Source organism: Aulostomus chinensis, chromosome 12 (genome assembly GCF_037954235.1).
Source record: "Aulostomus chinensis isolate RoL2024-O1b breed Wild chromosome 12, RoL_Achi_v1.0, whole genome shotgun sequence".
Classification (NCBI taxonomy): domain Eukaryota; kingdom Metazoa; phylum Chordata; class Actinopteri; order Syngnathiformes; family Aulostomidae; genus Aulostomus; species Aulostomus chinensis.
In genome coordinates this window covers 26,362,411-26,378,786 of record NC_141331.1, presented here as the reverse complement: position 1 = coordinate 26,378,786, position 16,376 = coordinate 26,362,411, and the positions used below count along the sequence as shown (strand labels likewise).

General features: G+C 47.0%; 1 protein-coding gene across 1 annotated transcript in view; it reads right to left on the bottom strand.

The window, feature by feature from the left end:
• The window catches only part of xpo4 (exportin 4), a 60,521-nt gene that overhangs the window by 40,087 nt on the left and 4,058 nt on the right, over window positions 1-16,376 (bottom strand). Inside the window, exons 3-6 of the mRNA XM_086220962.1 lie at window positions 15,218-15,359; window positions 13,389-13,527; window positions 10,871-10,987; window positions 10,555-10,707 (exon numbers count right to left, since the gene is read on the bottom strand). Of these exons, the coding sequence (XP_086077088.1) occupies window positions 10,555-10,707; window positions 10,871-10,987; window positions 13,389-13,527; window positions 15,218-15,359 (551 nt within the window). The remainder of the gene's footprint in view (window positions 1-10,554; window positions 10,708-10,870; window positions 10,988-13,388; window positions 13,528-15,217; window positions 15,360-16,376) is intronic.

The window sequence follows — 16,376 nt, the reverse complement described above, 5'->3', positions numbered from 1 at the left end:
CTTCCTTTTCTCCTTCGTCAGCACTTCATCTGCCACAATTTTCACCCACAAAGAATCTCTCGCCTTCCCTCTCGCTATCACAGCCACTTCTCCTCTCCTCCTGCCTGCGTTTCTCTTCCTCCTCCAACTTTGTCTTCAACCTGACACCCTTGCGCCTTCTTGTCCTCTCATTCACCTCCCTTCCTACAAGAACTCCCCTTCTTTTGCACACTCAGATTTCCCTTCTCCTCTTCCTCAAGACCCAGTCTGGCTGCAGCCAATCCAGACTCTGCATTACGCTGCCTCTTCGTCTACTCCTCTGCAAGTTGTCCTCCAGACTCCTTTACTGCCCTGAAACACTCCCTCTCACTCCTCAGCCAATCACCACTCACTCTGGCTCTTCTCCCAACTGCAACAACTTCTCTTTGCCCCTGTCTCTCTCTCACACACACACACACACACACACACACTTTTTCTTCACCTTACTCTTCAGCCGTTTAACATTTCCTTTCTCCTCTTGATCACTTCCCTTCTCTGTAGCCTAACAGGATGTGCAAGGTGCTCCCATACAACACACACTTCTTAAGTCTCTGAACCTTCCTCTTTTTTAAAATTGAAAAAGTTGCTTTTTCTTTCAACAAGTAAAATATTCTGTCAATTGAGAGAAAATGATTCAACAATTGTATAAACACTGCAAGTCCAGTCGTGAGGTAGTATTTGTCTCGTTGAGTGGACTTTGACAAGGTTACAGACTCATTCACATGCGTCTACTTGGCCAGATTTGGGTTTTTTTCCTGTAAACTCAAACAAGGCCGGTCTCCCTCCTCCCCCTCACTTCTGACACACTCTCCCCTAAATTAATGCAACTTACAAACCCAGACTTCTCACACCTACAGATTAATATTTCATCGATTCTTTAACCATTAAAATTTTCTTCCTCGCTTCAAGAAAAAAACCTTTCCCACACATTCTGGCCTGTCCAGCCACGTATCGTCCCTCAGTCGAGCTTCATCACACGACACGACAGAACTGTGAGGGCAATTTATGAATCAAAGATGCACTCCTCTACTTGACTGTTATTACGCTCTTCACACCTTTATATCCAGTTTTCACCCCAGAATCACTGCTAAGTTGCGTTAAAACAGACTCAAGTCAAGTTGCCATCCAAAAGTGCAGTAGATTTTAAACACAATATCAGGAACTAACACAAATGAAGAGCAACGCAGATATAAATAAAGGGAAGCAAAAGAATGGGATTATTAACCCTTTGAGGGACAACAGACGGCTGATAGCTGTGCGCTCTTGGAGACTTCTGCTCGCGTCCCTGACAACCACCACGTGCTGGAGTGTGTAGCTGCAGTAATTCACCTTTATCGTCTATCATGCAACAACTTCTCCACCCGCCACAAACGCAAAAACCTTTTGTGACATTTAGAGGTTGATTAGAATTTTCATCCATCTGAGGAAACTTTAAATGGAAATGTACAAAAAAAAACAACAACAAAAAAATGGCCAGAGGGGAAGTCACCAACAGACACCAGCTTGTTCAGTGTAGCGACCGGACGTGTGCAGAGCGCAACTTTATCAAAGATCCACCTGAAAAATCTCTTCGAATAACATTTTGTCCAAGACAGTCCAAAAAACCCCAAACCCAACAACCTTATATTCAGATTACAAAACAAACCTCAATTGAGGGATTTTTCCGATCATGGAACAAATTGGTGATCCCTGTCAATCAATACGTCCCAGGATTCTTTTAGTTCTAATTCAAAGCCCAAAATCCCATATTTTTTATGGCACCATTTCATCAAGTGGAAATAATCCAGATATCTTGTGTATTTATATATGCTCTGCTGTCTTCTGTTACCAACACAAAACACACAAAACTGTATCGCTATCCTGCGGCAGGGGGAAACTTCCAGAGGAATGCTTGATCAAAGCCAAACAGCGGCAGAGGCCAGTGAGGTCACGCATTCCTCCAGCACCAGCCTACGGTCACTCCCCATGCACACACCCCACACCACAGTTCACTTTTCGGCACAAAAGTTGGCACCTGTCAAAGGGTCTGCGGGATAGTGTGTGTGTGTGTGTGTGTGTGTGTGTGTGTGTGCGTGCGCATGTGAGTCCATTCAATGGTTGGCTTTGGGGCCTTGTTAAAAATAGTCATGGTGAGGCAGAGGACCTCTAACTGAACTTTTCTGAAGAGAGGGGGAACGAGAAAGAGATCGGGAGAAGTAAGGACAGAGTGTGCTGCAATTCTTCTTTAAAATTCTGTTTGAGAAGCTCTCCCTCTCTCTCTGAGTACTCTGAGCGCTCAAACTTTCATGTGCGCCTTGATGTTTCCACAGAAATTAACCAAAATATAAACTTGACTTTACCTTCGGAAAAGTACATCAAATCCTTTCCGTATTAGTATTCAAAATAAATTAAAAATGTATTGAGTGGGAAGGAGGGAGAGAGAGAGAGTTGCCGTCTAGTCGACGGAGGCCGTTCACATTGGGAGGGACCACCTTGGTGACAGAGGTTGTACAAACCCTGCTGAAGATCATATGGCAGAGAAAACTCACCAGAGACCTCAGGAATGATAACTACATGACATCAACTGCAGCCGGACAGAGACATAAAATGACTCGGGGCAACTCCGAGATGTAAACACTCTAAATTAGGGGATAAAGACCAGAAGGCCAAAAATGTTTCATCAGAACGGATCCTGTTTTAAACTTTATGTGAAATCTACAGCAGAAAATGTAGTAAAAACATTTTGTGTGACTGGTAGTTTTCATGTGATTCGAACTGGACTCTGGACAGGCTCACTCCGGTTTCATTCTTAAGATCAAGACTCATCACTGGCAATTAAACATTTCCATCTTAGAGCGTCTTGATGGCTGCTGGAAAAAGAACAAACCACAGCTTCCAAACGGAGTTATTAATGGTGGTGTTGAGGAGACAAACCCAAGGACAAGCGAGAGCCAGACAGACGCATCGATGCAGCTCTCAATATTGTTGAATAACAGTCCATAAGAATATCTCAGCATCAGAGAATATCGTGTCTGAAAAGAACTCCAAAAAGGATAACTGAGGTCATTTTAAATGATTAAATTCCCAGTGACGTTCATCATTTTAGTCAACCGAGGTCACTTTCACTACATTTAAGGGGACGATGCTTAAAGAATTTTAGCTGGAAAAAAATGTATGTGTATAAGTACACCTTAAGTTCTAATTACTACAATATATGAAGTGATATTACTGTTAAGCACGCTGATGTGGATGACAGTTTATTTTGTGTTAAATCTTCCTGCCTCCGTTACGTCCCCGTCCCGTTTGATGGCCTCGGCTGAGGATTCATTGCCAAAAAACAGACACACTAAAATATATTCAGCTGATACGTAAATGTTGGAAGTTTCTAGCTCCAATATATCGAGGGGCCAAAGAAAAAACCCTACATAAAATCTCCTGGTGCAGTGTTGGGCCTTAAAGCCCCCAGAACAGGGTCCCACAAGCCCCCAGAACAGGGTCCCACAAGCCCCCAGAGCAGGGTCCCACAAGCCCCCAGAACAGGGTCCCACAAGCCCCCACAGCAGGGTCCCACAAGCCCCCAGAACAGGGTCCCACAAGCCCCCACAGCAGGGTCCCACAAGCCCCCAGAACAGGGTCCCACAAGCCCCCACAGCAGGGTCCCACAAGCCCCCAGAAAAGGGTCCCACAAGCCCCCACAGCAGGGTCCCACAAGCCCCCACAGCAGGGTCCCACAAGCCCCCAGAACAGGGTCCCACAAGCCCCCACAGCAGGGTCCCACAAGCCCCCACAGCAGGGTCCCACAAGCCCCCACAGCAGGGTCCCACAAGCCCCCACAGCAGGGTCCGTGCTTGCAGACTGTAGACGTCTCTGAGACGAGCCCCGGTTGTGTGAACCCTGATGCCTGAAGGCTGAGAGTCCCAGCCTCTCTGAAGGCGAACCAGTCACTGGGCTCCTTTACTCACTTGTTAGGTTTCATTTATCTGTTGTGGTTTTTCCTTTACTTTGTCATTCACCCTCAGATGCACAGGCCGTTCCTCTTGTGTGTTTTAAAACATCTCAGTGCTCCGTCACTCAACATCTGAGCAGTTGCAGGAAAACTGAAAAATGGCTACTTTAACTCTTGATGTGTGAATGAACAACTTTAACCATGTTGCCCACTTCTAAAAAGAAAAAGGATGGCATGCGTGAGTGTGTGTGTGTGTGTGTGTGTGTGTGTGTGTGTGTGTGTGCGTGCATGCAATATACAATACATGCTTCCAGGATGACTAATGTACAGAGAGTGACTAGGACATGTGGCTGTGGTTTGGTGGGTTTTTAAAAGACATCACCTGCTACTATTTCAACCCCTCCAGCAGGCTCAAGAATACCTAATGTGACACGTCAATTTTCCACTGGCAAGATACAACAGACTGACCCACAGGAGCGCACACACGCACCTTCAGCTGAACGAACACACAAATCTAAATCTCTGACCACAAGAATCTAGATCAAGTGAGTGAAGAGATTTGCACAGCAGTTCTCACACAGTTTGTAGAAAGCACACAGACGCTGTGACACCTAAATTAACACCAGCCACTGACCAAATGCCAATAAAACTGCACTGCTACTGTAGGTTGGTCTGCTCCACCAGTTACAGTGGCACAGAACAAACATTTCAAGTTTAATTCCCTGCCATGATTCTACTCAGAGCAGCCCCAGACAGCACACTCCTTCAGTGATAGACGCTTGGCCATCGGGATTTATGGTTTCGCATGTGAACCTTAGTCCAGGTAGCGTGCACTCAAATACAGCTCTCCACTTCAAAAGCACGAGGGAGCATCGTTGCAATAAAACGTCACCGTGCTGCCCTTCATGGGTTGTAATTCAGCATGTGTTGATATGCATGAAGCAACCACACGGCTGTAAAACAACAAATGCGGGCTGTGGACTTTCTGAACTCAAAAGAGGAGCTGAAATATGTGGACCAGAAAACCCAGCAAACGACGCGGGAGCCAAAGACTTAAATTTGTGATGTATGTGGGTTTGTTCATTTTGGTACCACATGCTAGCAGTCATAAATTAACATGTAACAACATGTGCTCAGTCACTGCGATAACAAATGAGGATTGGTGTCATTTTGTCACAGAACTTTTTATCAAATAAAAAAAAAGGACCAAACAAATGTGTTTGTAGTGCACTTTTCAACTACTAATTAGACTAACTAACTAGACTAATGAGGCTTCACTGCGTTGCTCTATGAATGTACGTCTGCATCATTTTCTACCGTATTCATTCTGAACTCAGGCGGAGGAGCAGTACATTTTGATACGGGCATCTTTGCAAGTACCTTGACTTGAATCCATTGGAACACATTTAGCATCAAGCTAACAACCTCTGGTTGCAGGTCTCGGCTCCTTGGCATTTCCACACATTCCAAACAATTTCACCACATGAAAATTTCAAGCAATTTCCCAAAAGGTTGTTTAATTTTATTTTTCTGTGCTGTAACGTTGTCTGCACGTCATCATTTCTCCACTCACAGCAGTTCGATCTGAAGATAATCTGAAAATAACCCCCGACTTGGAGAGTAACTCCAGGTACTGGTCTTTGGTTTTCAACCACCACATGCTTGGTTGCTCTCGGTTGGTGAAAGGCGTTACCAGCCCCGCTCTGCACAGTAAATGGAATCAATTATACTCATGAGAATTGAAGTGAGAAATGTTTATTTTGTCTTCTGTTTGTTCCGTTCACTTCTTCTCTGAGGAAACAACAGCTGAGGTGCGTCTGAGGGTTTGCTGTTAATTCTAATCCTACAGTTCAAAAATTCCTATGCAGTTTTTTTCATGTTTATTTTCCAATAATAAGAAATAAACTATTCAAAAATTCCACCATTTAATCTTCGTTACAGATAAATTATTGGAGTCCATTGTATTCAAGAGGTTGTGTGTGTGTGTGTGTGTGTGTGTGTGCTGTCCAGCAGGTGATGCAAACTAATAAATGCTGCAAACAGTTGACCAAACTAAACATGATTTAAAGCAGATTATGTAACTCCAGCAAACCAACTGGTATGGCTCTTCAAGGCAAATATGACTTGACTTCATATTTACCAGAATGAACTCCAGATCAATCCCACTTTAAATAGCCAGCAAACACATGTATAAGTCAGTAATCGGAACATTTTGCGGGCTTCAACGACCTTGGTGTGTGAGGGTGGTGGATTAGCGAGCTTCTCCTGTATCCTCTATTCATTATGGCTGATCCTTGCTGTGGATGGTCCTGATGCACAGGCAGACGGGCTGAGCCTCTGCCAGCAGCCGTGTGAGGAGCGCGGCTATGCTAAGGCGCGTGGTAGGGTTTAAGTGATATATCCTGCCTTAAGTCTTTCCTGCAGCCTTGCCATGTGAAATAACAGTCCTGGAATACCTCCTCACGGACCAGGCCCCCTCCACCTTCCCCTCCCCCATTTCTTTCTATCATTTAGCCCCTTCATCATCTGAAGTGAGCATGTTAGGCATCAACAACACCGCATCTCATCTTCATACACATCATTAGTGCAGGTAGCAATTTAGGATGATGACCATAACCGACATAAAAAACCTCTACCTTCAATTCCAGAAATGTCTGACATTATCAGGTAGGAACCATGGAGAGATTTATGTTCTTTTTGTCCTTCCTTATCTAAAAGTAGAAAATCTATCACTTTCTTCGACATGTTGGAGAGCTTAAAACCATAAATGAAAAGGCAGATAACAGAAAAATAGAGATATGACGCCTTTCATAAGAAAACAAGAGGAAAAACTCGTCTAAACTCAAGGTCTGTCAGCTTCCTGCCCATCCCCTCTCCAGTAATGTCTGTCCAGACTTTGTTTAGACAAGATGAAGATTCTCCACACAGGTCAGGGCCAAGCAAACCATCCCGCATCAGCTTACACACTCCTAATCCTGACCTTAACCCCAGGGCCAGAAGGCCTATTACTGACCTCTGAACGGCTAATGAGACGAGTGAGCCAGGTCAAGACAAGTGTTGGGCCGACAGCCGCCTCCTCTGCACAAAAATAACTCATCATAAGGCTGACAGGGATAAATGTCCTGTTTTATTTCACCTTCCTAAAGCCAAGCAAAAGTCAACAGGTCTCCTTTCTTATGACAAAAGTGTAGAAGTGTTCCTGAAGCAACGTCGACAGGGAGCTGGTGAGAGCAGCAGGACGGCTACGCTTTAGTTTGAAACAACTTGAGTTCAAGTGCCTTGATATACCATGAAGACGACACACTCCACTCTGGTGGAGAAGACTACAACGGTAATCACCACCAGTTCTTATAGCAACACACTTTAATGTCAGGACTCCAAAACATTTAGCACACAAGGAAGTTTCATAAACACAGATGATCCCAGCGTCTGCTAATGCAGCAGCACTGAAGCGAGCTCACAGCACCGAGGCACCGAGGGGTGATCGATCTGTCAGCTCAGACAGCCATTTACAGCACCTGACCGCCGCTGCAGCCTCAAGGCCTGACCGCGACCCTGGCCAGAGTCAAGCCCTGTGCCGAATGACACAGCGTCACACAGATTCCCGGGGAGCGTGCCTCCAACAGATGACACCAGAGCTAAAGAGCCCAAGTTCAGACGGTGGTGAGGACAGATGATACACACACCGCTTGCTTCATCTAAGAGACGCAGGCGTTTTTAAAAGGGCCTTTGAGCCTATTGAGGAGTGTGTGAGTGTGTTTATTCGTGTGTACACGAGGGCTGTCAGCCACGCAATTAAGAGGAGGCCCCTTGATGCCCATACGAGCTTCTCACCAACCTTTTCTGGCGCTGGCAGACAGGCGGCTACACTCACGGAGGCTTCATCTTCTATTCATCTACTGGCCAGACGCTTGGTGACTACACACACACACACACACACTTTCCAAACAGTGATCAAGATGTTATATGTAATTGTCAGAACATTTAACAACAATAAACTCAAGAACCACCAGTCGGGTAGAAGACCACCAGCACCCTGGGGAGACCTCATGTTGCTCAAGAATCCTCCTGGTACTTCAGCGCTTGGTCATTGGAACATACCTCTGGAACTGACTACCTTAAGACCAACAAATTAAAGTCTACAGCTACACAGTTAGCTGAATGCTAAAGTCAATACTACATCATGCACAGAATTAATATTAACATGCCAATAAGCGCTTAACACAAAGCACAGAGATGCCCTGATGAGCTAGAAGCAAATGGGCAAAAGCCAGGTTTTCTCCCATGAAGGCTCTTGGACAAGTTCCGGGGTGGCCTACCCATCAACCCGATCCTCCAGTGACTGAATGTCTGTTCCAAAAGTCCCAGTGAGTCATCAACGCATTCACTCGCATGGTTCAAAGTGTCCCAGGAGCACGATTCCCGTGTCCCTCCATCATACTGTGGTCAGCCTGTTATCATCCTGCTTTGGCAGAAGGGTTACTGCCTGCCACTCTTGCTATGTGGAGCCGCTGATGCCTGCAAACTGGACCTTTGAAGCTAAAAAGCCAGATGAGGGCAAGGGACGGATACATCAGCCTGAGCAACAGAAGTAAATATCTGGCAGCTGATATAAAGGGAGATCCCCATCTCATGCAGAACACAAGCAAACCTGCCCAGTCCGAGTGAAACCTAAGATGAATGAACGATATTCAATGTCTCAGTTTTTCAGGTCCACAAACTCCCATGTGCATCAATACACACGCCAAAGAAACCATTCACATACAACACTAAAACAAGATTAAGCTTCAGTAAGTAACACAAACACACACACGCACACAGGGCTTAAAAGTGTGTCTTTAAAAACAGACATATCGAACTGCACGTGCCAGGCATACCAAGGGGAGCCTCAACAAGCCAAGGCGGGGGTTGCGGGCTTCTGGAATGATACGGGGACGGACACACAGACACCTCTTTGAAAGTGATACACGGCCCTGGCTGGCAGCAAGCGCCACTCCAGATCCCCTCAGACAGGAAGATAGGATGCCAGCCTGGTTGGGATTTAGACCGTAATGAGCCTGGCCATACATGCAGGGATGCACCCGCACCCACACACATGCATACACACCCCCCTCCACACACACACACAGTTTGCTCAACATGCGGCCAACTGCAAAGATAACAGATGAGTGCACTCGAGATCAAGAGACAAACTACAAAGTAAAACTGATGGAACGATAGGTATTCCAGGGTATCACACACACACACACACACACACACAGCCACATGAAAAGCAACATGGATGTATCTGCATTTTATGCATGTATAATTATGCAACCTGGGTCTTATTTTTATACCCTTGGCAGCCGATAATAAACTTAGATGAAGGTTCAACAATGACAGATGCTTCCAACACAGAATGCTGGGATCATGAATTTTATAGTTAACATTGACTTGACCACGACAGTCGACCTTATTTTGGCATCCAAATAAAAAGGTTAACTATTACAGTTAATATGTGGAACTGACACTCTGGTGCACCCCCCCCCCCCACCCCCCCATGTGATGGTAAAAGGTGCACACTGGACACGAAACCACCAGAACTGTCAGATCTGAATCTGGCTAGTAAATACAACTCTGGTTCCCATCTGTAGAATAACCTGCAGAAATATAATTACTAGCAAAATGTGAAGCAGTTACTATGTCTGGAGAGAGAGAGACAGAGAGAGAGGTGTGAGAGGAGGGAGAGAGGTGTGAGAGAGAGGGAGAGAGAGAGAGCGGTGTGAGAGAGAGGGAGAGAGGGAGAGGAGAGAGAGGAGGGGGAGAGGGAGAGGGAGAGAGAGAGAGGAGAGAGAGATGAGAGAGAGGTGAGAGAGAGAGGAGAGAGAGAGAGACAGAGAGAGAGAGGAAGAGAGAATTGACAGAGAGGTGTGAGAGAGGAGAGAGAGAGGAGAGAGAGGGGTGAGAGAGAGAGGAGGGAGAGGTGAGAGAGACGTGTGAGAGAGAGAGGAGAGAGAGAGGGAGAGAGAGAGAGGAAAGAGAGAGGGAGAGAGAGAAGAGAGAGAGGGAGAGGTGAGAGAGAGGAGAGAGAGAGAGAGAGGGGTGAGAGAGAGAGGTGAGAGGAGAGAGAGAGGTGAGAGCAAGAGAGAGAAGAGCGAGACAGGAGAGAGAGGAGAGAGAGAGGGAGAGGAGAGAGAGGTGAGAGAGAGAGGAGAGAGGTGAGAGGAGAGAGAGGTGAGAGAGAGAGGAGAGAAAGGTGAGAGAGGAGAGAAAGGTGAGAGAGGAGAGAGAGAGGAGAGAGAGGGAGAGGAGAGAGAGAGAGGAGAGAGAGGTGAGAGAGGAGAGCGAGAGAGGAGAGAAAGGTGAGAGAGGAGAGAGAGAGGGAGAGGAGAGGGTGAGAGAGGTGTGAGAGGGAGAGAGAGAGGAGAGAGCAAGAGAGAGGAGAGAGAGAGAAGAGCGAGAGAGAGAGGGAGAGAGGCAAGAGGGAGAGGAGAGAGAGGAGAGAGAGAGAGAGGAGAGAGAGAGGAGAGCGAGGGAGAGGAAAGAGGTGAGAGAGAGAGAGGGTAGAGCAAAGAAGAAGAGGACAGGCCGCTGTGATAGCCCTGGTGTGGCTCTGATAAATGAAGGATATGATTCGGTGGCATGAAGTTCCAGCTGAGCACCTGGTTGGCCAAAGCCAGGTAGCGCTGGAAGACTGACGACATCTGGGCGTTGAGGTTTTCTCTGCGGCTGAACTCCTGAAGCACCTCCATGGTCAACATGAAAATCTGACGCAGACCTTCCTCCTGAAGGTGGGGAGGTCATGAAAGAAAAGAAGAGTGTTCAACACAGGAAATAATGTGAGGCAGCAAGAGTCTGTGAGGAGCTCAGGGGAACGGCAGAGAGCCTCATCAACCTGGCCGATGGACAAATGTGTCAGAGTGGGAGGTGGTGAAGCGCGGAACGAACCTGGAACAGACGCTTGCAGCTGCCATGGAACTCCATGCTGAGGCCGATGCTGCTGGTCTTGCTGGAGCTGGAGAACTCACTGAGCAGGGCGGTGAGGATGGAGCAGGCCAGCGTTTGCTGCAGACGACAGGAGCATACAGCTCAGACAGCTGATGAGCCACAAAGAAGCAGGATCCCCGCACAGAGCCAATGGCAGTGTGGACTGATGAGGAGGTGACAGCATCAGTCCACACTGAGGAAACAGGAGGACTGCCTAGTGCTTGCTCGTCTCCAATCCGTCAAACATGGAGTGCAGACTTCAGATGAATTGAATAAATCTCATTCTTCAATTATTGCTGAATAATGGCCAGGAAAGTGTCTTAGTGGATTCATGCTGAAGTTGACCTTTGACCTTTTTGAATGTCAAACGTCATCATTTCACACTGTTAGACATATTTGTGACAGTCTGTCATGAAGAGTAAGGATTTAAACTGAATATGACCAAAAATATGTTTTTGTTTGCAGCAGATTTGACTCAATTCACTGACGGTTTCATGGTGATGTCACCTTGATGAGAGCGGGACTTATAAACGAGACGTGCTCGTGGGCCACAGCCCTCGGCAGCAGAGTGGGCGGCTGCTCCCTTGTTGGACACGACTGAGGCGCAGCGCCAACAGACGTGACAAAGGAGCCCCGCTCACAGCTGCAAAACGTTGAAACAAACGGCAGGTGGTGGTGAAAGGTCAGTGAAGAGCGAAGCGTTGTGCACGCGCTGGGTTTCACTGAGGGTTTCACCTTCTGCTGAGGGCCACCGAGATGGAGCTGTCATCATCAGAACACAACGTTGCTTTTGAGAGGCCGTTTTCTTAGTCCGAGGCCACAGTGAGTCACTGCTGGTTGACCCAAGTTACCATGACTACAGGTGCCTGGACATCATTTATCCATGGGGGGGCATATTCATACACTTAGGGTGCACGTGGCTATACAGACGATTGGACTGCATCACACCAGACACGCATCAGAAAGAAGACGTGTCAGGCAGGCTGGTGCCCTGCAGCCTGCCTGACACGTCACTGTCTGGGTTTCTAAGACGATACGCCTCAAGTTCATAGATGCATTGACGAACACACCACGATATTTGACGCGTCAGAGTCCCCCAGCAGGCAGCTGGAGAACACCCACCACGGGATGGTCACACCCACAGCTAGAGCACCCCGTTTCCATTCTCCCTTCACTTTCTCCAAAAATAACCTCTGTCAAATCATGTAGGACAGAATTTTGAGTCATTTTTCTGTTTATATTGAGAGGAACACATACATATATCCTCACAGGACGCAGGATGGAGTTGGTGCTTCACACTGAAGTTTCTAGGCAAAACACGCTTGAATAAATGACAACAGCAACACCAATTTTGGATAAATGATGGTTAGTGTGAAGGTGAGGGGGCAGACAACCCTTCCTCAGGACCTTGACACGGTCGATCCATGAACCAGAGCTGATCATTTCTCATTGAGAGTCTGAGGTGACCAGCAGTCCAGGACCCAGAGGTCTTCAAGTCTCTTTCACATGGAACCGAGAAAGCAGGAAGTCAGCTGAAGGACTCAGCCATGAGCTGCTAGTTACCGTCCTGGTTTGATGGCATTTTGACTGATAGATGAACAAATCAGAAGAAAACCATGGTTGTGTGTCTCTCTGAAAACTGAATAACATGGAAGATTTACTTTGTTAAGCTAAAAGCACAGGAATTTTACTTGATTGTTCAGATTCTGGAGAACTGGAGAATTAAGCCCAGATGAACGAGGGAGGAAAACAAACCGTCTTCAGGTCCCTGAAGTTGCAGAATTTTGATCTAAACCAACCCAGCGACACTGAGAAACTCGTCCCGTCTGGTTCTCCGTCTGAATCGACTTCATGACACCAGAACCTCATCACCTGATACGCGCGGGGAGCTGGTTCAACTCCCTATTGAAGTGGCGCCACCTACTGAATTAACTGAGAAATTAAACATTTAAAATAAACAGAGTGCCTTTTCATCAGCATCTTGGGTCAGACGAGGTCCATCCTGCCACTTTGGGGCATTACTTCACCATAAAGTCACTCAAACATTTGCAGCATCTGTAAAGATGATCATGAAAATGAACTTTGACTCAAATTCAAGTTCAAGTTGGACACAAACATGACCAGAGACTCAAATCCACTCTGGGCTTTTCTGGCCAGAAAACGAATGCTTTGGTGGACCCAAGCCGCAACGCATCATCAGATCAGAGTAAGAGACCAAAGTTTAAACTTGCAGGTCAAAGAGCTGCATCGGTGGGGTGACTGCATCGGTGGGGTGACTGCATCAGGACGCGTCTGCCGTCACTGATGGTAAATGTAGAAATGAGTGAGAAACATGTCAGGCACTTAGTGAGATCTCATTTTGTTGCCATTGGTCTTAATTTCACAAGAAGTGGCTGTGGTACAAGTCAAACTGAGCACAGACTCGAAACACTCAAACGGCTGAAGCCTGCAGGGTGTAGTCCACGAGGACGGGTCTCACCACGGTGGGGTTCCCGCTGCCGATGAGCTGTCCGACCTCGTGGAAGATGCTTTTACAGTTGATGGATTTGTCTAAGGAGCCCCGCTTGACGATGACGGCCACAGCCAGCAGCATCTGCTCACGGACATACTTCTGCAGACTGGAGCAGGCAGGTAGGTGGTCGGTCATCAGCGAGAACATGGAAGAGGGAAAATTCAAAGTGAACCAGGAGTGTTGATTCTGAGGGCGCTACCACATCAGCAGGTTGTTGTCATTGGCCTGTATCATGGGGCGAAGTTCAACTGACTGGACCAGTGGTCAACTTTTTCCCTTTTTTTTAGTCACACTGTATTCAAATGCTAGAAAAATGATGCTCCGGCTTGTCAGTTGAACGGCCCAGGTCACCTCCCCCGGCTCTGAGCTGAACAAGAGCATCGGCATGTCTTCTCTTTGCTGTGCACCACCTTTTCGTTCATTAGGAGGATTCCAGGCCATCAGACCCCTTCATCAACCACCAGCTCATCATCACTGGGTCAAAGAAAGCAGGCTCGCTAGTTGAGTTCTTTCAGCTCACAACCAAATGTCTGGGAGCTGAAGATTTTTAACCTTCATGGCCGCTGGACAACAGATTTCATAGTTAATGAAGTGCACATGAATGCATTAAGTCATTGTTTATGCTTCTGTTGGTCTCCCTGTCCTTTCTCTCCCTCTTTATCTCTGTCCCTCTCTTTCCTTCTGTCTCTCTGTCCTCCTCCATTCTCTGTCTTTGTCTCTGTCCATCAGTCTCTCCTCCTTTCTCTCTCTCTTCATCTCTGTCCCTCTCTGTCCTTCTGTCTCTCTCTCCTCCTCCATTCTCTGTCTTTGTCTCTGTCCATCAGTCTCTCCTCCTTTCTCTCTCTTCATCTCTGTCTCTCTCTTTCCTTCTGTCTCTCTGTCCTCCTCCATTCTCTGTCTTTGTCTCTGTCCATCAGTCTCTCCTCCTTTCTCTCCCTCTGTATCTCTGTCCCTCTCTCTCCTTCTGTCTCTCTGTCTTCCTCCATTCTCTGTCTTTGTCTCTGTCCTGCTCTCCTGCTGTCTCTCCGTCCCCACTGATCCTGGATCTGCTCCACCTTCCTGCTGGTAAAGGAAGGTTCTGGTGGCTGCTGTTGCAGGATGTGCTGCTGATGGAGAATTGTTGGGTGGAGGTTCATTGAAGGAGGGAGGTGCTGGACCTGCTCTACTTGGACAGAGTCAGGACAGAACTTTGGTTGGGGTTTGGTGCCACACAACTAAACCTGACTTGACTTGTTTTAGATCCTTCATCAGTTAAGTGGAAATCGTGCGACTGCCTCTCTGAAGTGTGAATGGTGGTGTGTCCTGCAGAGTCCAAGTGTTTCTGTGCAGTGAGATGAGATTAAGTCACAGCGCGGGGAAGCCTGCCTGCGTACGGAGGGTCAGCCAGGCGCAGCTCCAAGGCTACAAAGCAGCCTGGACACGGTTTCTAGCTGCCTTCACCCATTTGGTCAAACATTTTCTTGAAAGTTGGGTTGCCCTTTCACACCAAAAGGAAAAATAAATCTTTACTTGATGTATGTTACTACTTACTGAAGTATTTACAGAAAAACAGTTTAGGGATTTAAAAAGTGAACAGTAAAATCTGATTTCAAGCACATTGATGAAGAATCGCACCTTCAAAGAGCATCAATGTCACAAACCAAACAACTGCTTCTTCTACCTGGCTGGCGTGATCACACACAGATCTACACTTTGGATTTGAGGCTTTCTATCAAAGCTTTTAAAAAACAATTCTACTACAACACATGTGTGGGCTCAATACCGGGTTGAATTAGACCTCGTTCTGGCTTTCTTACTTGGGTCTCTGTAAGACGTAGGTGAGCAAGAAAGCCCGCAGTGACTCAATGCTCGTCTTCTCCAGTAAGATCCACTCCCGCACCACAGCCTCCATGATAGCTGTGGCAGCTTGGAACAGCACATAATCCACCTTACTGGTCTCTGCATCAAGGACAAGGAAGAGAGGAGAAATCGAATCATTCCACACTCGTGTGAGGCATGCCAGCCATCCACAATGATCCTGGGAGCTGCTGTTGCCCTGGCAACATCCCAGCGGATCCCCGGAGGTGAACACACAGGTCCCCCTTTGTTTGTGGATGAGTTGCAGTGTCTGTAACGTAAATGTGTGTGATGGGATGCAGGGGCAGGTCCAGGTCAGCCACTAAACCAGGCATTTGTTTGTTTGTGTGCTGTTTGTTTTTTGCAAGATTCTTTCTGAACTATATGATGTTTTTGGGATCTCCCCCTCCAGTACTGTCAGGCCATTTAAGGAGCATCATGGTGGACGAGTGCTCTATAAACAGATCCTCCTCCAGTAGAATCCTGGGAGGAACCCCTGCCTGCTCCAGCACCGGCCCGTCACACACACACTTCTGCTTCTCCACAGAACCAAAAACATTTCAAGGTGTTTCAGGGCCGATCTTCCCCGCTTCAACCTTATTTGCCATTGGGGGACTTGAAGGCGTAGTTTACTTTAACCACGGTTTCAACTTTCAATTACAATAAAGTGTTTACAACCAAACAGCTACAATAAGAACACTACTGCTGTGAGGCACTCACCACCCATTAGCAACCCTGCTTACAGCAAGTCCCAAAAAACTGTGGCTCATAATCTCAAACTCTTTGTACCAAACACGACCAGCGGGAGGCAGGCAGACCGCCGTCACAGAGGGGCTGAGCTCTCAGTCACCGCCCTTCCACTGGGACAAGCACACCGATTGACCAATTAAATTAATCATCTCAAGAATCTAATTGATCTATAAATGACTTTAATTCTTCAAATAGTTAAATCAAAAAGTCACTAGAATAATATCTGAAACAGTCGAGTTGGGTTCAAAGCTTTTTGAGATCAACATCATCGCTCCCGGACAAATCCATCCTAATCAGGAGAGAAGTTTTGGATCGAAGTCAAATGCAAAACTTCACAAAAGAGGAGATTAGAGGGGAGGCGGCCACCTC